The sequence below is a fragment of the Trachemys scripta genome, chromosome 5 (genome assembly GCF_013100865.1).
Source record: "Trachemys scripta elegans isolate TJP31775 chromosome 5, CAS_Tse_1.0, whole genome shotgun sequence".
Lineage (NCBI taxonomy): Eukaryota > Metazoa > Chordata > Testudines > Emydidae > Trachemys > Trachemys scripta.
Window position 1 is genome coordinate 117371129 of NC_048302.1, and position 24387 is coordinate 117395515.

The following is a 24387-nucleotide window of genomic DNA, read 5'->3' on the forward strand; positions in this document are numbered from 1 at the left end:
CTGCAGCACTACTTCAGCGAGTTCACATGTACAATTATTTCATTTTGTGTGAGCTCTGGCTCATCCCCATGTGCTTTGCAAAGCTATGAGTTTTCCCACCCACGGTGGATACATCTGAATCATACTTACTGCCTCCCACAGTTTCTTTATTCTTTCAGGTATAAAGTGCAGAGCTAGATGTACAAATGGGGAGATTTATCTTTTAAAGAAAGTAGCTCACTGTGTACCAGCCACTGAAAACAACGGTTAAAGGAATAATTTAAAAGAAAATAGTATAAATATAATTCAGATTTTAATTTGTGACCTCTAGGGCCAAGTTTTGACTCGCAGGGCCAAATTTAGCCTGGGTGGAGGCAGGTGTAACTTGGATGAAGTCAATTGTGCTCTGTCCGCTTATATCACAGCAGAATTTGGCCCATATTCCTATTTATTAAAATAGTCTATGGATATAGTTATTGGTTTTGTCACTTGGTTGCATATATTTCACAATAAATGACCTACACCTTTTGTCTCTTTCTCCCACTCTTGGTTTTGCATCTTTTTCATGCCACCCATTATGCCTGGAATAGACTTCTGCTTCCCATTTGCTAACTAATCTCCCTCACCTCTTCCAAATCCACCCTTATATTCCATGGGCCTGATTCTCTCCTGGGGCACATTGCCTCAGCTCCATTGACGTCAATGAAGCGGAGGCTTTGGCCCCAGAGATGTTGTGCAGCTTTTCTTAAAATCCTCTTGGGGGTCAATATGAGCTGCAGCAAGTTAGAGTTGCTGGCTTCTCTAAATTTTGCCACACCCAGGATGGAAAGAGGCATAAAGGTGGCAGAGCGTCACTTTTTCTTCTTTACTTCAGCTGTGCCAAGGTCTGCTCCAATGCAGTTGAGGATCTAGCCTATTAATTTTGGGCAGGCAGAGTGAAATTACTGAAGCAGGAAATAATATTGAACAGTACTGGAGAGGCTGCATGGACCACTGGACTGGAGGCTAGAATGGGAGTCAGCAGGCCTGAAATACTACTTCCAGCTGCTAGGTCTGGGTACATCTACACTACAAAAACAAAAACAAAAAAAAAAAAAAAAAAAAATCAAACAAAAACAAACAAAACCCCACATCACCAAAACAAAAATAAAAACAAGAAAAAAACCCAAAACTAAAAAACTCCCCCAAGAACCACGTCAGCCAGCCTCAGAGCCTGGGTCAACTGACAGCAGCTTGCAGGGCTCATGCTACGTGGCTAAAAACTGCAATGTAGACCTTCCTGCCTGAGCTGGAGCCTAGCCTCTGAGACCCTCATACCACACCATGGCTCCATAGCGCGAGCCCAGACTCTGAGACTCACTGCTGCAGGGCTGGTTATTTTGGTTTTCATTTGCAATTTAGACATGCCCACATTCACTTATCCGCTATTCTTTCTGTGCCTCTGTTATCCTTCACACCCTTTATTTGTCTTGTCGACCAGCGGTTCTCAAACTGTGGGTCGGGACCCCGAAGTGGGTCTCGACCCCATTTTAACGGAGTCGCCAGGGCTCACTTAGACTTGCTGGGCATAGGGCCAAAGCTGGAGCCCCACCACCCGGGGCCCAAGACCCACCGCCCAGGGCCGAAGTCGAAGCCTGAAGACTTTAGCTGTGGGAGGTGGGACTCAGATAATACGCCCCTTGCCTGGGGCTGAAGCTCTTGGGCTTCGGCTTTGTCCCCACCCCCGGCAGTGGAGCTCGAGTGGGTTCGGGCTTCAGTCCCCCAGCCTGGGGTCATGTAGTAGTTATTGTTGTCAGAAAGGGGTCGCGGTGCAATGAAGTTTGAGAACCCCTGATCTAGACTGTAAGATCTTCAGGGCAGGGGCTGTCTCTCACCATCTGTCTGTACAGGGGCTAACTACGGCACTACTGTAATACAAATTCTTCTTCTTTATAATAATATTGCCAACCAGTGCTAAGTTTCCAGTGTCAGTTACATTAATGCGCTGCTAGAGCAAAGCATAAGCTCCAAGTTCTTATTTTAATTTAAAAACAACCTAAATAAAACAAAAATATACCGAAGGCTGGAAGGAGGAAAATCAGAATAAGACATACAATATTTTACCCCTGCAGAGCCTGTTTTCCTACTTGCAGTAGATACACAATACATGCTTCAGAGGGTCACAACATACTGGAGATATTTTATCAACAAAACCAAGTGCCACTAACTGCAGTTAAAGGTGCGAAACAAAGCTTAATGCTACACCACTGCCATGGTTACTGCGAAGAGTTAGAGGGAGGATGTTCCAGTGTTGTCTGGATTCATTGCTATGTTGCCAGGCACTGCAGTGAAGCAGCCTTGCTGACTCTAAGGGCAGTCAGTCAGATGGCAAACAGAAATGAAGGGAATTTTGTAAAGCAGAAGGGTGAGGGATTAAAAATACCCAGTTTAAAATTTCATCTAGCTGAGACATTCATTAGGTGGAAAGAAGCACTAAATGCTCTGACAATACTGATGCATCACCACAGCAACACAGAGCTAAGAAAGGCAGCCTAACTGGTAAACTGTAAGCAGTTTATATTTAAAGTTCAAAGGAACAAAGCGGCCAGTAAAACCAGAAATGATTCATTTTGTAGCAGAACTGTCTTAATTTGTCATAATACATCACTTTTGCATGATGCGAAGCAGATGATATTCACCTGTTCCCACAATTCTAAACATGTACCAATTACACACACACACACACACACACACACACACACACAGAGTGCACAGACCTCTAATGAGTTAACTCTACCACACGTAGAAGGGAAACTATTAACAGGAAGAAAAGCAAGCAACTGCAAAGAATTGCAATGACCATTCTCATAGTGATTCCATTTTTTCTTAAGTTTCAAATATAGTTTCATGGTATTCAAAATATTCAACAGCATCTAGCGCATTGGTTAAAAAATGTACACGATGAAGATATCAGCAAATGTTATCAGCCGAACTGCTTGCTAAACAAAACACATAAGTGATGTGTAGGGTAATAGTTATGCAAAAGCTCATTTTAACATTCAGCAGTTTTTCTGACAGTTATGATGGTTTTTTATGTCACATTACAGAAAAAGATCATGCATATTGCTAGTGATGGATCCTTGAAGGAAGAGACTACTAAAAATACATGAAAGAAAAAGAAACACAGAACAAACAAACCCAAAACAGCAGAATTAGCACTGAACAGGCTAAAGCCACAATTAAAGGCATTTTCATTGCTATTTATGTGTTTATGTTTGGATGAAGCCTGTTTAAAAGTAACAAGTTACTGTGAATTGTGATCATAATATTCAAATTAAGACTACTGCGTACAACGTACACTTAACCAGACAGATTCAGGTGGCATGCACTGAAGATTAACGTCGCTTTGTAAACCAGCAGCCCCAAAGGCACCAAAACCAAAGGATCATTCCCAAACTGCAAAATGCACTGAACCTTCATATATAATGCTCTTTGCAAGTGCTGTTTAATCTTTCCTACCTTAGCTGGTTTCCTCTTGCAAAAGCTAATGCTGATTTATTAAGACATATCGTTTTTCCAACAGGTTGTGCTTCCTTCTCTCGTGATAGAGAAAACTGGCTTTGGCAGCAGTTTGTAACTGATGATTAATTCTGACACTTCAGTCCTTTTGCCTTTCTTGCCAGCTTTTCAAAGGCTGGCCATTCTATAGGAAATGCCTTGATCATATAGAACCTTTGATTTTATTATTTCATTATTCAGTGTTATCATCTGTATTATAACCCGCTCCAGTACATTTTACACATCACTAGGTTTTGTTGTTAGTGAAACAGCAGGATAATAGACATTTCAGAATAAACCATTATTCCACACTGCGGGCAGAAATTTGCACACCCTGCTGTAGGGAATTAGTCTCGTCTCAGTACTATACTAAAAGGGGAAAGCATTTGATTTACAAACTAGACTGAAAACTAAAACAACGTAGGCTCCGAGCAAAGCAAAAACGTTGGGCTACCAAGCCAGGGGCAATTTTTTTTAGTGTAGAAAACATCTGATTATAATTTTTACTTCTCTTTTTCAGCTTCAGACATTTCCTGTCTCATCACCATTCGGTAACTCAAGCATTTCTTTTCTTCTTTTACAAGACCTTATGGCTTTGATTTCCAAAAAATTTTTAAGTTAAAAAAAACAAACACAATATAGATTTACTATTAAATGAATATTAACTCGTTATGCTGCAATGCATAGTGCCTGCCATAGTACAGCATATTTTAGGAAGCCATCTACAGTCATGGGAGACATGTGGACACTGCAGTGGGAACTGACAGGACAATATACACCACCTTCTGCAGGGCATACTTGAGCCCTGGGTGTGTAGTTGTGAATAATGTGGAATCTATAGATGTCTAATCCAGAGTGAAAAAAATCCTTCCCCATCAGAAAAGGATTGGGGTGTGGTGCAGACAGGTCCAGGTAAACCCTTTGAAATGCATCCCTGCAAAACTGCTTAACCTGCTTATTCAGATGAATGGTAAAGATCCACCTGTAGCATTTACCACTGGAGGAGGAGGTACACACAAGGCTCTATTACCACTTAGCTCTGCCTATCATTGTGTTGTGCACTCCTGCTATCGATGTAAAGTAGTTATATGGCCTCCCATTACTGTGGTACCTGAGCGCCTCATAATCTTTAATATATTTATCCTCACAACTTTCCTTACAAGCCTTTGATTCTGCCTCTAGGCACGCGCAATGCTGCCTCTCTCCAGGTGTCTGGACACCTGCTTAAGCCCCAGGATGATCCATGATAGATATGGGGTATGGAACCACTTCCATATGAGGACAGATTAAAAACACTGGGACTGTTCAGATTAGAAAAGAGACGACTGGGGGGGGGGAATATGATAGAGCTCTATAAAATCATGAATGGTGTGGAAAAGTGAATAAGGAAGCGTTGCTTACCCCTTCACGGAACACAAGAAACAGGCGTAACCCAATGAAATTAGTAGGCAGCAGGTTTAAAAAACCATAAGGATCTACTTCTTCATAATGCACAGTCAACCTGTGGAACTCATTGCCATGGGATGTTGTGAAGGCCAAAAGTATAAATGGGTATGAAAAAGATTTAGATAAGTTCATGGAGCACAGGTCCACCAATGGTGATTAGACAAGATAGTCACGGATGCAACTCCACGTGCTGGGTGTCCCTAAACCTCTGACTGCCAGAAGCTGAGACTGTATGACAGGGGATGAAGTACTCGATAAATTGCCATGTTCTGTTCATTCCCTCTGAAGCATCTGGCATTGGACGCTGTCAGAAGACAGAATACTGGGCTAGATGGACCATTGATGTGACCCAGTATGGCCATTCTTATGTTCTTATGAACCAGGGGAAGATAGCTGGAGGAGTGCCTTACTCACATACTGGGCTTAATCTGGTAGGCATGGTCAGAGACCACTTAACAATACACAATGCAGGAGGTAGCTGGAGGGGGGGAAAGGAGGCCTTAAGCTTACTGGTTAGGATACTCAGGATGTGCGGGACCTGGTTCAAGTCCTCCCTCTGCTTGACACGGCACAGGGTTTGAACAGGGATCTGCCACCTCTCAGGTGAATGTCCTAAACCTTGGGTTAGGGGAAATTCTGATGTGGGGCTACCTCAATTGAATAATTAAATATTAACTGGTCCAGAGAAAAAGCAAGAATCACTCCACAGTCCAGTGGCTAGGGCAGACATGAAAAAAGTGGCTTGCTTCCAGTAGGCTATCCCCTTCTTCCTATTATGGGGACAAATCCTGAAATCAACAGAAGTTTGTCTGAATGAAGCAATGAAAAAAAGTAGATGTGTGTGTGAGAAATGCTGTTTGGCTCTTCTCACTAAACAGAGCACAGAAATAACTTGCATTCCTCTCAGTGAGATGGAGTATTTTGCAACTGCTTCTGAAAGCATCAACAATCCCAAAGAAGAGGAAATAACCCATAGGTGGGGGTAAGGGGTGTTCTTTTGATACACACCTTATTTGACTCTACTCACCCAATTAAGAATGAGCATTATGAGCCAAATTCATGGCCCACAATACAGCTTATTTATTCTGGTCGGCAGTGCACAATACCCTTGTTTCCAGCAAATCCAGAAAAAAAGAGGACTCCCCTTGTATGACTTAATCTTCCAGTGGCAAAGCACCATTATAGCTGCTCCTATGCCACCGCCTTCCAGTATCTGGTCAGGGATTGTGGTAGGGCAAACGGAGATGTGGGGAGGACACCACTGTATCCAAACAATTCCCTGCTGCTAGAGTGGCACTTTGGGGCTCTGGGTAATCTTAAGGCTTCTCAAAGCCACTGCTGACCCTCAGCCTTCCATTTCAGTACCAAGCACAATGTGGTCAGAATAGAGAATCTGCCCCTATTCTGGCTAGGAACAGGAAAAGCCACTTAAGCGAATGGAAAGGCCCATTGACTTCCATGGAGTTTGGATCAAACCCTGATCCAGAACACCGCGTATTGTTAAAAAAGTTTAATTATGTTTCATTTCTGTCTCTATGATACGTTATTAGTGCAAATTGAGGTATTAAATTCACAAATAGCTGCTTAGGACATAAAAACAGAAACCAAGGTTTTCTTGGTGCGAAAACATAGAGAAGCCTCCTGCATTGTGACAGAAAAGAAACGGCTGGTTTTAAAAATTAACAGCTTGGGATTATAATGTTTGTTTATTTTCGGTGTTCTTCCCTGATGTCGTTTGCTGCTGTATTGGGAGCAAAGCCATTCTGCAGACACTAAAATAAACCATTTTTTTCTAAGCAGTTTTACAGTTCTAGCACTTCTTGCTTAAACCAAACTCAGCTGTTGTAAAGCAACCTCCATCCACCCTGGACTTCCACATCAAGATAGCAGCTTGGAACAAATGCATACAGAAACCACACAGCAATTTCCACAACGGCAGCACTGATACTGTACTGGACACTGATGGGCAGGTTCCGGTTCAGTTCCAGGTTCCAGTTAGGGGACTGATGGGCAGGGATCCCCTGGGAAGATAATATGAGGGGGCAAGGAGTCCAGGAGAGCTGGCTGTATTTTAAAGAAGCCTTATTGAGGGTGCAGGAACAAACCATCCCAAAGTGCAGAAAGAATAGCAAATATAGCAGGCGACCAGCTGGACAGTGAAATCTTTGGTGAGCTTAAACTCAAAAAGGAAGTTTACAAGAAGTGGAAATTTGGACAGATGACTAGGGAGGAGTATAAAAATATTGCTAGAGCATGCAGGGGTGTAATCAGGAAGGCCAACACACAATTGGAGGTGCAGCTAGCAAGGGATGTGAAGGGTAACAAGAAGGGTTTCTACAGGTATGTTAGCAACAAGAAGGTCAGGGAAAGTGTGAGACCCTTACTGAATGGGGGAGGAAACCTAGTTACAGATGATGTGGAAAAAGCTGAAGTACTCAATGTTTTTTTTGCCTTGATCTTCACAGACAAGGTCAGCTCCCAGACTGCTGCACTGGGCAACACAGTATGGGGAGGAAGTGAGCAGCCATCAGTAGTGAAAGAACAGGTTAAGGACTGTTTAGAAAAGTTGGACGTGCACAAGTCCATGGGTCCAGATCTAATGCATTCAAGGGTGCTGAGGGAGTTGGCTGATGTGATTGCAGAGCCATTGGCCATTATCTTTGAAAATTCGTGGCAATCGGGGGAGGTCCCAGACGATTGGAAAAAGGCAAATATAGTGCCCATATTTTAAAAAGGGAAGATAGATAACCCGGGGAACTACAGACAAGTCAGCCTCACTTCAGTCCCTGGTAAAATCATGAAGCAGGTACTCAAGGAATCCATTTTGAAGCACTTGGAGGAGAGGAAGGTGATCAGGAACAGTCAAACATGGATTCACCAAGGGCAAGTCATGCCTGACCAACCTCATTGCCTTCTATGATGAGATAACTGGCGCTGCAGATATGGGGAAAGTGGTGGATGTGATGTATCTTGACTTTAGCAAAGCTTTTGATATGGTCTCCCACAGTATTCTTGCCAGCAAGTTAAAAAAGTATGGATTGGATGAATGCACTGTAAGATGGATAGAAAGCTGGCTAGATGTTACAGAGCCGCTCATGTATCTAAAACAAAGTCTACTTGTACAATAAAACAATACTCCTTTTATAAAATAATAACCAGGAAAATATATGGAATTAAAAAGGCACCTATGCGAGTAAACTTTTTAAGAACAGAATAATGCAAAACTTACTTTAAAAACTGGATGAACGAAAGTGTGCCTGTTCCTCCTTGACTTTGTTCAGGCAGTATTTGTAATCTGTCATTGCAATCCTAGTAAAGCAGTCCAACTGTTCGTTGGTCAATTTGTTCCTCGGTTTTCTTTTCACAATAGTCATTGTTGAAAATGTGGATTTGCAGGTATACGTACTGACAAAAAAATGAGAGCATTTTTTGCACACAATAGTTCAGAGATGGGTATTGTGTATCAGGGACCACGTTCCAGAAATGATAAACACCTATTTTAAGTTCAGACTTCATGATGTCATTTGTCTGAAGTTCCACAATTTCACTCTTCAGTTTAGCATGGTCAGAACAAATGTCTGTGATAACTGACAGATATGTCAATAAGACATGGAGGGGGTTCTCATTTAAATTAAAAAACTCCTTGTACTCCATTACGTCTTTGAATCAAGACTCAAATTCCACCCTCAATTCTCCCAGTACAAATGAATTGTAATTTAAGTGTTTCAGAAGCTCAGGATTTTCTGAGGTGACTGCTCTGAGTTTTGGAATGTGAACAAACTGCATGTCAGGAATGAATAATGTTGTAATCTTGTTTTGAAAAGCAGTTACGACATGCAACATGTAACTAGGAAGTTTCTATTTCCCTTGCAACTGGAGATTTAGTGTATTCAAATGGCAAGTGATGTCAGTCAAAAATGCCAGCAAAAATCCAGCCACTCTGGATTTTCTAAGTCCAAGTTTTTTTCCTTCTTCCCCTTGGAATTAACGAATCTGAGGAGGGAGACCCAAAAATCTTTCAAGGACCCTGCCACGAGATAACCATCTCACTTGATTGTGCATCACTAGGCCACCATATTCTGTCTCATATTCTTCCAGTAATGCCTGAAACTGCCATTGATTCATTGGTCTTGAAACAATAAAATTGACCACCTTTACAACCAACTGCATGACACTTTGCATTTCACTATTTTTTAGTATACCCACAATTGCTTCTTGGTGAATGAAACACGGCGAATTTGGGTATTTCCTTTCGTTTCCTCATCAGGCCAATCAATCCATTCTCCTTCCCTCACATATTTGGTGCACCATCTGTACAAACAGAAGTTAGCTTTGTCCAGTCCAAGTTATTCTCAGCAAAAAAAATCGAGTAGGGCATTCAAAATGTTTTCCCCTTTTGTTTGACCTTTCAAAGGTATTAAACACAGCAGTTCTTCCCAGAATAATTCTTTTTTGGGGAAACGAACCCAGACACACAATTGTGAGATGTCACATATATCTGTACTTTCATCCACCGCTAAAACATGGTGCTGCCAAAACATCTGCTGTTAACTGTTGTCGGATTTCTTTTCCAATTTCCTCCACCCTTCTCATTATGATTGTGTCAGACAGTTGCAGCCCTTTTATTTGCTTTAGGATTGCATTTCTGTTATTGAAATCAGCACACGGGATTTCCACAGAAGCCAGAAAACACTCTTTAATGATCTCTGCGTGAGTAAATGACATTTTATGTCTTGCTAAAATCCATGCGATTTCAAAAGATGCCTGTCAAACATGCTGCAACAGACCTCGATCTCTATATTATTTTTTTCTGGCCTTTAAGTAAAGCAGCAAGTTGTCCCATTTTACTTCTTCTTAGGTTACTTCCAAGTGGGTAATTTTTGCTGAAATTTGCATGCTCTGTTGTGTAATGGCATTCTAAATTGCTGGGCTTAAAAGCAGAACATGTCTGCTGACAAGTTAAACAAACAGGCTTCATGCATGTTTCATTAAGCACAAAGAAAAACTCATCAGTCCACTTTTCTTGAAACTTTCAGTTTTCATCTTCCAAAGCACTTCCTCTTTTTTTTGGCTGGCTCTGGGCGGGGGCTCAGAGCTGAGACAGGGGCTTGGGGTATAGGAGAAGGTATGGGGGGCTGGCCCCAGAAGGCTGCAGGTTGGGTGGTGGAGGAGAAATGCTGGTCCAGCATAGCTGGGCCTGCTGTACTCATGCTACATGGGTCTTAATAATGCAGAGCTATTCAGAACCTGCCCATTGAAGGGGGCGGAACTTACTTCGGGCAGCCCTGGCTTCATGCCGCTCCCGGAAGGGGCCAACGCACCCTTGCTGCCCCTGGGGGCCATGTAGCTCTGCACGCTGTGCCTCTCTGCAGGCACTGCCCCCACAACTCCAATTGACCACAGTTCCCCATTCCTGGCCAATAGGAGCTGCGGGGGCGGTGCTTGCAGGCAGGAGCAGGGTGTGGAGATTTCTGCTCCCCCCCCGTAGCCGTGGGGTTATGCTGGCCGCTTCCAGGAGCAGCGTGGGGCCGGAGCCTGCCTTAGCAGCAGCCCCGCAGCACTAACAGAGATTGCCGGAGATCATGATCGACAGGGAGCCACACTTAGGGTCAATGGAAGCCGCCACTGGCTCGCAGGCCTTGCAATGAAGAACGCTACCTTAGGCTCTGCCCCTGCTCTGCCCCTTCTTCAGAGGCCCCATCCCAGACCCGCCTCTTCTCTGAAGGCCCCGCTACTGCTCCGTCTCTTCCCTCAATGCCCTGCCCCCTACTCACTCCTCTCCCTTCTCTCCCCTGTTGCTTGCTGCTCTCCCCCCCTCAACTCCAGCATAAGCAGCCCCAAGGGACTTGCAAACCCCAGCTCCAGCAGCCTGCCTGGCAGTGTAGGTCAGAAGAGCGCTGCGGCCGCATGGGGACAGCCAGGCAGCCCTGCTGGTGAGCTAGGATGCGGACCTCCTGCCCAGCAGCCCCCACCTCCCTCTGATCTATCTGCCCGGCAGCCCCCCCACCTACTTGAGCCCTCCCCACCCCGGCGCTGCCTGAGAGCGTGGCCGCGGGAAGTGCTGGCTGGTGAGGCAGGTCACATTCTTTCCCTCCTGGGGCAGGTTTCATGCCCACTGGGAGCCTCTTACCCTGCTCGCCATGGGCCCCTGCACTCTGTCCTCTGCCGCAGCCCTGCAAACCGTGTTTCTCAAAGGGGCGGCCTGCAGCCCGAGCTGGTGCATGTGTGCTGCCGCAGCAGCCGCCGCTTCCTGGGGCGGGTGACAGGCTGCCTCTTCCCCCCATGCCCTCAGTAACCGGACTTATAACATCCGATCAGTAGATCCCTTTTCTGGACTTTCCAGTTGAAAACCGGACACCTGGCAAACCTAGTGACAGACCACACCAGAGGATTCTACACATCTCCCTGCACATTTCATGCACAGTTCTATTGTGGATTCTTGTGCAACCATTCAAAGGGAGCTTTGGGGGTGAGATGAGGCAGACTAGAGAGGTTTTGGGGGCAAGGTCAGGCAGACTAGGTGAGATCAGAACAAATAGGCCGATTCAGTTGCCCAAACCTCTGCAATCAGTGACAACAACCAGTACAATACTCCATAGAAGTGAAGGCAGTACACAGACAGGCTGCACTGATACTCCACATCCTGGGGGAATCTATTCCCCTTACCTACACAGAAATATCCTGTCCTACGTCCATTTTACTCTGACTTTACATAGGGAACGAGGACTTGACCCTCAGAAAATAGGCCGCAGGAAGAACTTAAGTAAACAAATCATGAATGATATTTGCCTTCCAGCATAAGAAAACAAGTTATCAGCAGTTTGCACTACTAATCTCTCTCTTCTTTCTCTTCTGAATAAATACTTAAAATGGACCAAGAACTGTAGGAGAGGGAGACTAAACTATAAAAATCTGGCCACAGAGATTAGGCATGGAAAAGGCTTTCCTACTGCCTGTTAATTATCACAGAAATTAGAGATGGAAAAAATCATAGTAAGTCATCTAGTCCTTTCCTTTGTCTGTGCAGTATTGTTCCCCAACGTACATTTTCCAGTGCATTGTCCAGTCTAGTTTTAGTACGACCAAAGTGATATCTTCCAGCACTTTCCTTGGGAAACTATTCCGCATTTCCCCTCTTTAGCAGCAATTGTCCCTGATCACACTTGTGAATCCTCACAATATATTCAAGGTCATAAAAAGAAAACAGAAGTGTTGAAAAAAAAGCAAGTGCTGCTAATGTTTTCAAAGATGACAAATGTTAGAAGCAGCCTTGGCTGCTTCATTTTTGTATCTATCTAAGAACTATGTAAACACATGACAGATCATCTATATAGGCAGGGGGGAACATGGGATTAGATACTAAACTGGAATTGAGATATCTGTCCTAATTCTAGCTCATTAGAGTAGGTCAATCAGACATCCAAAGTACAGAATACATGGCTGTTTACATTGGATATGGATTCAGATTTCTTTTGTATTCATGTTTTTTTACTGCTTTTTGTCTGAATTTTTTAAAATATCCTTGTGGAAAAATCTGATTTTTTGAGGAGATTGTTTATTATCATTGCTGCAAAGATACTGTAGATTAATTTACTTGTTCAAATCCATTGCCTGCTTCCAGTTAAACACTGTGTCTGTCTTTTTTTTTTTTTTTTCATTTGGGATGCCTGGGCTTTTTAGGTACTGCAAGAATCCTCTTCCCTTACTTTTTAAAGCATTTAGGCCCCCGTCTCCTTTCTCAAGAGTATTTTTCACCAGTGTAATTCCACTGATTTTGGCAGAATTACTCAAGATTTACACTGATATCAGTAAAAGGCAAATTATCCCTGCAGTATTTTCTTTATAGCATTTTAAAAAACAAAACAAGCAAACACCTCCCTCCCCCCCCAAAAAGTCAATGGAAACTAAAAACAAAAGGAAGGACTTTTCCAGCTTCTTTGGAAAGGCCACATGCAACTGATCATGGCAAAACTCCTACAACATCTTAAAAGTGTGACACTTTCTCAGGTTTATTACGGCCAATATGTGCAATAAAATAGTGAGCTGTTCCAGGGAATGGATTCATCCTGATGTATCTGCTCTTATCAGCAAACTGCAAGAGGTAGATGCACCCACGTTCCATCAGTTCCCAATCTACCAAAACCAGTGCTACTGCTGCTGCTACATATCAAAGGCTCTTTTCATCCTTGCCTCATCAACCACAACATTAAGGGCCTGATTCTCAACTGCCTTGCACCTTGTGTCATCATTGACTTCTGTGAAAATTGGGTGTAAAATGCTACCAAATGAGAACAGAAGCAATTTAAATTCACTTTGCACCGATGCTGAAAGGCAGTGGAGAATCAGGCCCTAAAAAGACCTTTATGTATTTCAGAGCCAACCAGAATTCAAGAAGCAGGTGGTACTACTTTTGTCCAATAACCCTCTGTGACAAACCTGGCTACAATTCAGACCAGTGTGGGGCTGTGTTATCCCTGCCCTGCAACTCTGGGTGCCTTACAATGCCTTGCTGAAGTAGCTCCCACCTGGGCTGCTCACAAACAGCCTTCCCGCATGCAAGTCACACCCTCAGTATCTCTGTGTAACTTCAGCCTGCCAGCTACACCCTGACTCTCACTGCAGGGTGACCCCAACACACTCCTAGCTCCAGATCTTCCCCCAGAAATGTATGTTCTGTACTGCTCTGCCCTCTCCTGGACAGTACAACTATATTAAATCTGTTATTCCTTTAAAGGAATGATATGCCAGTTTATTATCTTACATAGAGTTAACCAGACACTTCAATTTAAACACACTGGATTAGATAAAACAGTAAAAAAAACGTTTATTAACTACAAAGAGAGAGAGAGTTTAACAGAGTACAAGTTATGAGGCATAAAAGTCAGAAATGGTTGGAAAAAAATAAAGATAAAATGCCTAACTTAACAAACTATATTAGAATCAAGCAACATTTCTCACCACACGCTCCCAGCAAGATTATTGACCAAACCCTTTAGGTCAGGACCACCCACCCCTCATAGAGTTTCTTTGTCTTCTTAGGTGTGATGCCAGAGACAGAAGGCGTGTGTGTGTCTGGGGGTGTTTGTCCCTCCTTTTTATAATTCCAGTCCCCCTCTTGAAAAACATTTCCAGCTGAGAACCAAGAGACAAACAGTCTATGTGCAAGGATGTTCCCTGCTGGCTTTTTTCATCTGTCTGAGCTTTCTTTGTTTTTCCTTCCTGCTTGATGACTCTGTTTATTGCTTACGTGCAAATTAAGGCAAGCACACATTCCTTTGTTTAGGACAGACCTATTTGCTGACTTCTGCTTGGGTAGGACTTTGGGGTTGGAACATGTGTTAATAACATCATACAGGGAAATCTTGTAATTTCACATACAGTGTTGCCTCACATTTTATCAGGACAATATTGAGCAGCAAATTCTGAGTTTTTAAATGATACCTTACATAGCATACCTTGTACAAAGATTATTACAATAGTGTGCTGGGTATGAAAACAGGGGTCTATTCTGTCACCCCTCTCCCCAACCTGCCATGGAGAGAGATACAAACTAAATCAAGGAGGGGTAACAGCAGTGGATGTGGCTCAAGCACTGATCCTGTTATGGAAAAAATATATATTACTATTGCCATAGGGCAACAAGTAGGAATTCTCCTCTGCTGGCTAGCAAGTCAGTACACTCTGAGACGTGTGTGTGCCAGATTGACAAAGATGCAGGAGAAGCACCGCTAATTCATGTGCAGTAAATTCTAGTTTCTTTGTTCAGAAGGATGGGGAAGATTTTCTGGAGGGAAAAAACACATATATTGCTCCACAATGCAGTATATATATTGCACAGGAACACTTTTTCCTGCTCAAGTACTAGTACTGTAGATTTCCTGCTGGAGCTATCAGCCCCTATTTTGGATACTGGAGACTCGGCCTCATGAGCACCTCAGGTGGAAGGAGGAGACTTCCTTCACAACCTTTCATTACTCATTCTTAATCCACCAGAAGGGGTCACTACTGAGTGATGTGCAGAACTCCTCCTGACTCCAGTGCTGAGTGGACTAACTGGAGATAGTAGAGAGACAAGTTGGGTGAGGTAATATCTTTTATTGGACCAACTTCTATTGGTGAGAGAGCTCTGTGTACGCTTGAAAGCTTGTCTCTCTCACCAACAGAAGTTGGTCCAATAAAAAGATATTACCTCAGCCACCTTGTCTCTCTAATATCCTAGGACCAAAATGGCTACAACAAGACTGCATATAACTGGAGATATGGCAGAGGAAGAGAAAGAAAAAGAAAAACACACCTTTATAGATCAATCGGATAACCATCCACCCAGAACCAAAGACTTTGTTTTGAATTTAATCTTGGTTCAGTTTGGTCTTTATTCATGTGGGGCCCATAACAAGATTTTGGGGTACAGCATATCCACACACACAACATATTCCCAAACTTTTTTCAGAACAAACAAACAGGCTTGGTGAAATTACAACATGGCTCATTTATGACCACAGACAAAAATACTGAAAGTTTCATTTTAGTTTTCCAATAGCTGTGAACTCTGAAAAATACAGAACAGATAAATCTGGATGAAATAATGGAATTTAGAACTTCACAACACACTTACATTGTTACATGCTAGACAGCCCCCTAAATGACCTCTACTCTGCTGCCTTGTCACCTTGCAATAACTTAGAATACTCCATTTAAAATATATATTTTAGCAAAGCATCAAGCAAAGAGGTGTGTACAGAGTTATAGAAATACTTCCTGATGGTTCATAAAAAGTAACGTGAATGATTTAACACAGGTTGGTTCTGGGAGTGAAATGGGAAGAGAAAAGCAGTTAATAAAAATGTTAACACTCGGCTCTTGCATATGAATAACCTAACAAAGGAGGTCTCTTAAGTTTTAAGAATGATGTCTGTCCGGTTGACAGAATCTTACCTCCAGCACTCTTCCAGTGATGTACTTCTCACAGTTATCACATCTTATGCCAAACTTAGCATGATAGTCCATTTCACAGTATGGAGCGCCATCCCTAGAGAAACGACAGACAATACTTGGATAGCTTCAAAGATGCCTATGGCTCCCCTAGCAGATTACCCAGCTAAACCTTGTTGGCATTTCAGGAGAGATTGATTACAGACTTCTTTTCCCTCCCATTTATTAATGTGGTAAAGACCTGAATAATTGATTAACAGGAAATTACACTTGGCTCATCCAAATCTGACTCCGCCAAATTGATCTCAATCCCACTTTCCTTCTTCGTCACTGTATTCAGCAGTTTCCTCTTTCTCCATAATAAAATCAAATGTCTCTTACGCTCAAACACATTATAGCACTTGCTTTGATGGTCTTACTCATTAACTTATACCATGTGTTTCTATCCTTTTTTATTTGTCATCTAAACCCACTTTGAGCCTGAATTGCACAGGAATAATTGCTCATTTGCTAATGCTTAATTCCATGGACAGACTTTTGAGTTAGGAACTTTCAAAGTGCATCAAGATGCCAATGTCTTCTCTGTAGAAGGTGGCTATGCAGAGCTCAATCTAAGTGACAGAAAGGTCTTGGAAATATGCCCAGGCATTCAGTAAACAGCAGGATTTTGGGTGGTTTTATTTGCAGGATTTAAAATGATGAACAATCCAAATGTACAAAGGCATGCAATGGGAGCTCTAAATCTCAGCTTTGGCGCTAAATAAATTGTAGCCATTTATGTTACCCTAATTAATGAAAACAGATTATATTACACCGCAAATAACTCATCAGAAATCTACTTGGATCCTAACTGATCTATAGTAAAGAGTTCCAACCACTATTTAAAATAACCTCATACAAGAAGCAAATATCTGGATCATTTCCATCCATTGTGCTACACCTAAACTAAGACCTAATAGCCTTATTTTCACAGGTTAGGGAGTGTTTGTGTGTGAAATATATAGACGCTATTTTATACAATACAAGGCCATGAGATAACACAAAGCTCCTTTCATTTTCAATGCATTTTACAACATTAGTTCTCACCACACCCCTGTGAGGTAGGCAGATATTATTTTATTACTATATATGCTTTCTACTCTCTCAACCCCAAATCCCTGAAGGTTCCTCCACAGCATATGGGCCTTACACTAATTGTTTAAGATGTTCTTCTCTGTCAAACATATAGTGCAAACTCCATACCAAATGAAGAATGGCGTGGATAACGGAAGAGTTTTAGCCCCCGAGAGTATGTCTACACAGCAAAGAAAAACCCCCGAATGACCCCTGCCAGCAAATTTGTCCTTGCAGGGCTTGGGTTTTGGGGCTGTTTCATTGCTGTCTAGACTTCCGGGCTCAGGCTGGCACCCAGGCTCCAGCCCCAGCCCAGAAGTCTACACAGCAAATGAAAAAGTCCCGCAGCCCGAGCCCTGTGAGCCTGACTCGGCTGGCACAGGCCAGCCATGGGTTTTTCTTTGCTGTGTAGACATACCCAGAATGTAGGTAAGAGGAGGGGAAAAAAATCAATTAACTCAGGGGAGGCACATATGGAGCTAAACTGCAGCAATGTAGACCTCAGTGGCTAGTCAAAGTTCAGGGTGCTGTCGATGTTCCCATGGGAAATAGAAATTGATGGAGTCTGGTATTTTCTTTGATGCCATCATATTAGTTTACAAGGAATATAAAAAGTCCTCCTTCTACGAACGTGGGAGAAACAAAGAACAAAAGGGGCGGTTTCTTAACTTATAGGCTCAAGCCACTTTAGGCAACAGATCCAAAAGCTCTCTAGATTTTTCTAGGTTCACACTGTGGGCACAGTAGGATGTGTGGTTTTTGCGCTCTCTCTCCCTGTTCTTGTCTTTTTCAGTCTTTTTGTCCCTTTACCCAAAACATTTCTCAGCCAAAAGCTCCTGGGCAGGTTCACACACTCCTATTGTCTTAGGTTGGGTCTTCTGCTTACATTTATGGTAACTGAAGGGTGAGCTCACACCTATCAGTGTCAATGGGGTTTTAGCTCAACCCATGACTACATTTCACCGTGCTCCTTACAGTGAAAACAACAAGCTGCATTCTGACATATGCAAACTTTATTACACCCGAATTGGAATTAGAGCTGTTCAGAAAATTACAAAACTGAAAGATTTTCAACAAGAAAAGTATACACTTTTACAATTCCCCTCCATATTTCAACCCACTCTCATTGGACTTTTTATGTGTCCATACGGCAGGAAAAAAATCCATTTCATATTACTACAAGACTTTTAGCAATTAATCTCACCAGAAGCCTTTCTTGTTTATCCCTTAAACAAACACATTCAAAAATTACTGTTCATCTGCGTATTTCAGAATACTATTTTTGATTTGGTGACTAGAAAATATTAGTCCTCAGTAATCTTGCTTCATTTTAACTATGGAGTTAGGTAAATGAAACCCACTTCTAACCTCCTAATTCACCTCTGCACTATAAGTTAGTCGTGTTAAAAAGGCCAGTCATGTACCTAAATTCCTTCCAAGGAGCTCATTGTGCTTTATAAACATTAGCAAATTAATCCTCTAACACAGGTGATGCAGCAAATATTTCCTCCCATTTTAACGGACGGAGAAACTGAAACACATAGGTAAGTGACTTACCCAAGGCTACCACAGACATCCCAGGTAACCTTGGGCAAATCACTTCACTATCTACCTCAGTCTCTTAGGGAGAAATTAACCCCTCTTCTGAAGACCAGTAAAAAGACTATGTTCCACTTAAGCCCTCAAAACTGGGCCTCAGTGGAACTTGAACTGGCTTTGAGCTGCCTCTCAGCATAGCTGTTAAATTCAGTGTAAGCAGTCAAATCCTCTGTGATCACAAGGATTTGGAGTGACACGAAGACCAGAAATGTATCACCTTGATCAACATTTTTAGGATACTCTTCCTAGTAGGAAACACTGTGGGAGGGGACAATATTTTTATTCACATCCCAGCACCAGTGTAATTTGTCAAACACAGATAATAGAGTCTGCTCAAAAGAGGGCCAGGACTAGAAGAGCAGGACAGGTATAGGTAAGGAGTGAGGGGCTGGATTTGCAAAAGCACCAAAGTAACATAGCAGCATAAGACCCATGGATATTGTGGTCCTAAGTCACTTAGGTGCCTAGGCAGAGTCCTGGGTAGAAGATTGCACTTACCCTTTCTCCATATGCCTGGCTCAAGCTAGCAGTATTATTTCTTCACTTTCACTAACAATTTGAAAATTTGAGAAAGAAAAATCTATGCTTGTATAATTACCAAAGAATTCAAATACAGTCTTAAGAACATGCAACAACACAACAGGCTAACCAAACACCTTTTTGCTAACAGATGCTGAAAATGAGCTAGAGACTATAAGGATTGGTCAGCTTCTCTCATTCCAACTTACTTGCTGATGTACTCTGCATTCAGAAGTTTGCCACACGTCTTGCATTTAAAACAGCCCAAATGCCAATGTTTGTCCAACGCTACCAACGACTGTCCATTTTTTATTTCTGAACCACAGCCCCCGCAATCTGTAAAAGGAAAATCCTCTGCAAAATTAATCATATGCTTTATGCATAACTGATCATGAGCATGCAATAGTACAGGTTACTGCAAGACAAGTATCCATTGGTGTTATCATAGTAACTGCACAAGGAAATTTTGAATCTCATTACTTGCTGCCCACCCATGTGTGCTTCATTCTGGGTGGCAAGTTGGATAGATATAATATCACTGACAGGGTGACTACTTAAAAGAAACAGTTTTTCTAATGAGGTGGATTTTGCAGGTACTTTAGTACATTTACAGTGTATGTATACAATATGCAGTATTGCCAACCCCAAGCTTTTCAAAACTTGTAAGTCAGGTCCCCCAAAGTCATGAAATTGTCCGAAAAACAATCCAATTTTTAAAAATAATAAATTTCAGGTTCTTATTATTTGTCCTGGTTTTTGAGTCTTTGGATTACACTTAGGTCATGTTTTCAGGCTTTTTTATGCAACCATGAGGGTCAGAAACTTACTTAAAAATAGGAAAGCTGAAAGTTTCATGTAATAGCTTGCCTCCAGGAGCTGGGGCTTTAAGAAAAAACACCAAGTTTCATAAGACTCACTATCAAAACATGAAAGTTGGTAACATAGGATGTACCACATGTAAAAGTCAATGACTAGCTACATATTTTTTACTTATTTATATAATGCACTTACCAACATTAACAAAGTTCTAAGCACATATACAAAAATTCCAGCATCACACAACTTATTAACATTAGCAAACTAGGCTATGTCCAAGTAGCACCAGACCCCACCTACACTCACTCATTCCAGCTCAAAGATTCAGGGTACGATTTAAAAAGTAGGTTTTTAAAGCTTCCAAGTCCTTATTTAGGCACCTAAATAAGTGATCTGATTTACTTAAGTGCAGAGTATCCAGCTGCTTCCACTGAATTCCCACTAAGCAAATTTATCACTCAAATTTGGAAGAAAAATATGGAGCATTTTTGTGTGTGTGAGGCTTGGTCTACACTACAGACTTATGTCGGTATAACTATGTTGCTTGTGTAAAATCCATACCGATGCAGTTATACCTACCTGTCCACCGGTGTTGATGGGAGGGTTTCTCCTGTTGACATAGCTACTGCCTCTCAGGGAGGTGCAGTACCTATGGCAATGAGAGAAGCTCTCATCGACATAGGTAGCTTCTTCACTAAGTGCTACAGCAGCACAGCTGCATCCGTGCGGCTGCACCGCTGCAGCATTGTATGTGTAGACAAACCCTAAGTGAAGTAGTAAGAAGATTTATATTTAATCAGGCCATCTTCTGATATTACCAGCTCAGTTTGAACATTGAGTAAATAAGAAAAACTTAGCTTTAAGTCCGTAGGGGCAGATGAAACTTGCCATAAAAGTTTAAAAGCAACAACAAACATGTAAGTAGATAATCACTATGAAGAGCTGTATCAAAGCAAAACAATTTGCAAAGGAATGGAACTGGGCAAACATGTGGCCATGGGGAGCACTCTCAGCTCTTCCCAGGGCAAACCTCATGGTATTAATGTAAAAAAGGAGAATGATACCAACCTAGAAAAACACAGTCACTTCTAATTAGCATGCAAAATACAAGGTACTCTTCCTCATTCACTACTTTCAGAGTCCCATAAAAGTCTCAAGCTAATGAAAGCTTCCATTGCTTAGGAGTGCAATAAAATAAAAGAGGACTAGATGTTCCCAGTTATCTTGAATTCAGGTCAGTACTATTAAAACAGTAATGTCTCTATAGATTTAAATGGATTCAAGAAGCGGTGGTGCTCAGAGTAAAATATTTTAAGAGACAGAGAAGATACATTAGTGGTGTGTTTTTATTTTCAGAGGGGACTACTTTCACGATTGGGAGTGTGGTATCAGGACTCCAATATACCCAAAGCATAATGCTCGTGCTTAGTTCTGGGATCACAATAGTACTTATAACAGAGTGCTCATATAACATGTCTCACCTTTGAATTGTAACCCACTGGTAAGTGTGTGTTACAAGTCCCTCTCAGTGCCAATTCACAGACAACACAAGTTGTTACAGCTCCCAGTTATGGAGCTTCAGCTCAAGCTGTAGCAGCTCCTTCATTTAGTTCAGAAGGTCCCTAGTTCAATCCCCAGCATGTTCACCAAGATGGTGGCTGTCACATAGCACTTTACAAACATCAGTTAAAAGAACAGGAGTACTTGTGGCACCTTAGAGACTAATGAATTTATTTGAGCATAAGCTTTCATGGGCAACAGCCTACTTCATCGGATGCATAGAATGAAACACACAGAAAGATATTTATACATACAGAGAACATGAAAAGGTGGGAGTAGCCATACCAACTGTAAGAGGCCAATCAACTGAGATGAGCTATAGTCAGCAGGAGAGAGAAAAAAAACCTTTGAAGTGATAATCGAGATGACCAAAAGAAGGCTGAGGGGGGATATGATTGTTCTCTTTAAATATATCAGAGGGATAAATACCAGGGAGGGAGAGGAATTATTTCAGCTCAGTACTAATGTGGATACGAGAACGAATGGATATAAACTGGCCGTGGGGAAGTTTAGGCTTGAAATTAGACGAAGGTTTCTAACCATCAGAGGGGTGAAATTTTGGAACAGCCTTCCGAGGGAAACAGTGGGGGCGAAAGACCTCTCTGGCTTTAAGATTAAGCTAGTTAAGTTTATGGAGGGAATGGTTTGATGGGATAACGTGATTTTAGTCAATTAATCAACAGCGTGCCATCGCTGGTAAATAGTATCAATGGTCAATGAGGGTCTGGCTAGAGAATCTTGCCTGCATGCTCGGGGTTCTACTGATCGCCATATTTGGGGTTGGGAAGGAATTTTCCTCCAGGGTAGATTGGCAGAGGCCCTGGAGGTTTTTCGCCTTCCTCCGCAGCATGGGGTTGGGGTTGCTAGCTGGAGGATTCTCTGCGACTTGAAGTCTTTAAATCACAGGATTTGGGGACTTCAACAGCTGAGTCAAGGGAAAGGGGGTGGGTCAGCTTTTGTGGCCTGCATCATGAGGGAGGTCAGACTAGATGTTCATAATGGTCCCTTCTGACCTTAAAGTCTATGAGTCTATAGAAGGTGTGAGGATATTTTAACATATTTTAACATGAGGAAATAGATTCAATTAGTGTAATGACCCAACCATTCCCAGTCTCTGTTCAAACCTAAGTTAATTGTATCTAATTTGCATATTAATTCAAGTTCAGCAGTCTCTCTTTGGAGTCTGTTTTTGAAGTTTTTTTGTTGCAAAATTGCCACCTTCAGGTCTGTCACTGAGTGGTTAGAGAGACTGAAGTGTTCTCCCATTGGTTTTTGAATATTATGATTCCTGATGTCAGATTTGTGTCCATTTATTCTTTTGCGTACAGACTGTCTGGTTTGGCCAATGTTTATAGCAGAGGGGCATTGCTGGCACATGATGGCATATATCATGTTGGTAGATGTGCAGGTGAATGAGCCCCTGATGGCGTGGCTGATGTGATTAAGTCCTATGATGGTGTCACTTGAATAGATATGTAGACAGAGTTGGCATTGGGCTTTGTTGCAAGGATAGGTTCCTGGGTTAGTGTTTATGTTGTATGGTGTGCGGTTGCTGGTGAGTATTTGCTTCAAGTTGGGAGGCTGTCTGTAAGCGAGGACTAGTCTATTTCCAAAGATCTGTGAGAGTGAGGGATCATCTTTCAGGATAGGTTGTAGATCTTTGATGATGCGCTGGAGAGGTTTTAGTTGGGGGCTGAAGGTGACGGCTAGTGGCGTTCTGTTATTTTCTTTGTTGGGCCTGTCCTGTAGTAGGTGACTTCTGCATACTCTTCTGGCTCTGTCAATCTGTTTTTTCACTTCAGCAGGTGGGTATTGTAGTTTTAAGAATGCTTGATAGAGATCTTGTAGGTGTTTGTCTCTGTCTAAGAGACTGGAGCAAATGCAGTTGTATCTTAGAGCTTGGCTGTAGACAATGGATCGTGTGGTGTGTCCTGGATGGAAGCTGGAGGCATGTAGGTAAATATAGCGGTCAGTAGGTTTCCGGTATAGGGTGGTGTTTATGTGGCCATCACTTATTAGCACAGTAGTGTCCGGGAAATGGACCGCTTGTGTGGATTGATCTAGGCTGAGGTTGATGGTGGGATGGAAATTGTTAAAATCATGGTGGAATTCCTCGAGGGCTTCTTTTCCATGGGTCCAGATGATGAAGATGTCATCAATGTAGTGCAAGTAGAGTAGGGGCGTTAGAACAACGCTTCCTTAGCTCTTGTCCCCTAAGTCAGCCATAAAAATGTTGGCATACTGTGGGGCCATGCAGGTACCCATAGCAGTGCCGCTGACTTGAAGGTATATATTGTTCCCAAATGTGAAATAGTTGTGGGTGAGGACAAAGTCACAAAGTTCAGCCACCAGGTTAACCGTGATATTATCGGGGATACTGTTCCTGATGGCTTGTAGTCCATCTCTGTGTGGAATGTTGGTGTAGAGGGCTTCTATATCCATAGTGGCCAGGATGGTGTTTTCTGGAAGATCACCGATGGATTGTAGTTTCCTCAGGAAGTCAGTGGTGTCTCGAAGATAGCCGGGAGTGCTGGTAGCGTAGGGCCTGAGGAGAGAGTCCACATAGCCAGACAATCCTGCTGTTAGGGTGCCAATGCTTGAGATGATGGGGCATCCGGGATTTCCAGGTTTATGGATCTTGGGTAGCAAATAGAATACCCCTGGTTGGGGTTCTAGGCATGTGTCTGTAAAGATCTGTTCCTGTGCTTTCTCCGGGAGTTTCTTGAGCAGATGGTGTAGTTTCTTTTGGTAATCATCAGTGGGATCAGAGGATAATTCCTGTAGAATGTGGAGTTTGAGAGCTGCCTAGCAGCCTCTTGTTCATATTCCAACTTATTCATGAAGTGGGCTGTAGCCCACGAAAGCTTATGCTCAAATAAATTCGTT

At 42.4% G+C, this 24387-nt stretch overlaps 1 protein-coding gene across 16 annotated transcripts in view; it reads right to left on the bottom strand.

Annotated features, from left to right (window-relative positions):
• ABLIM2 (actin binding LIM protein family member 2) overlaps window positions 1–24387 on the bottom strand; it is a 201994-nt gene that overhangs the window by 91843 nt on the left and 85764 nt on the right. For all 16 annotated transcript variants that reach the window (XM_034772825.1, XM_034772837.1, XM_034772835.1 and 13 more), the window contains exons 5-6: window positions 19335–19461; window positions 15898–15991 (exon numbers count right to left, since the gene is read on the bottom strand). In XM_034772825.1, coding sequence (XP_034628716.1) covers window positions 15898–15991; window positions 19335–19461 — 221 coding nt within the window. The remainder of the gene's footprint in view (window positions 1–15897; window positions 15992–19334; window positions 19462–24387) is intronic.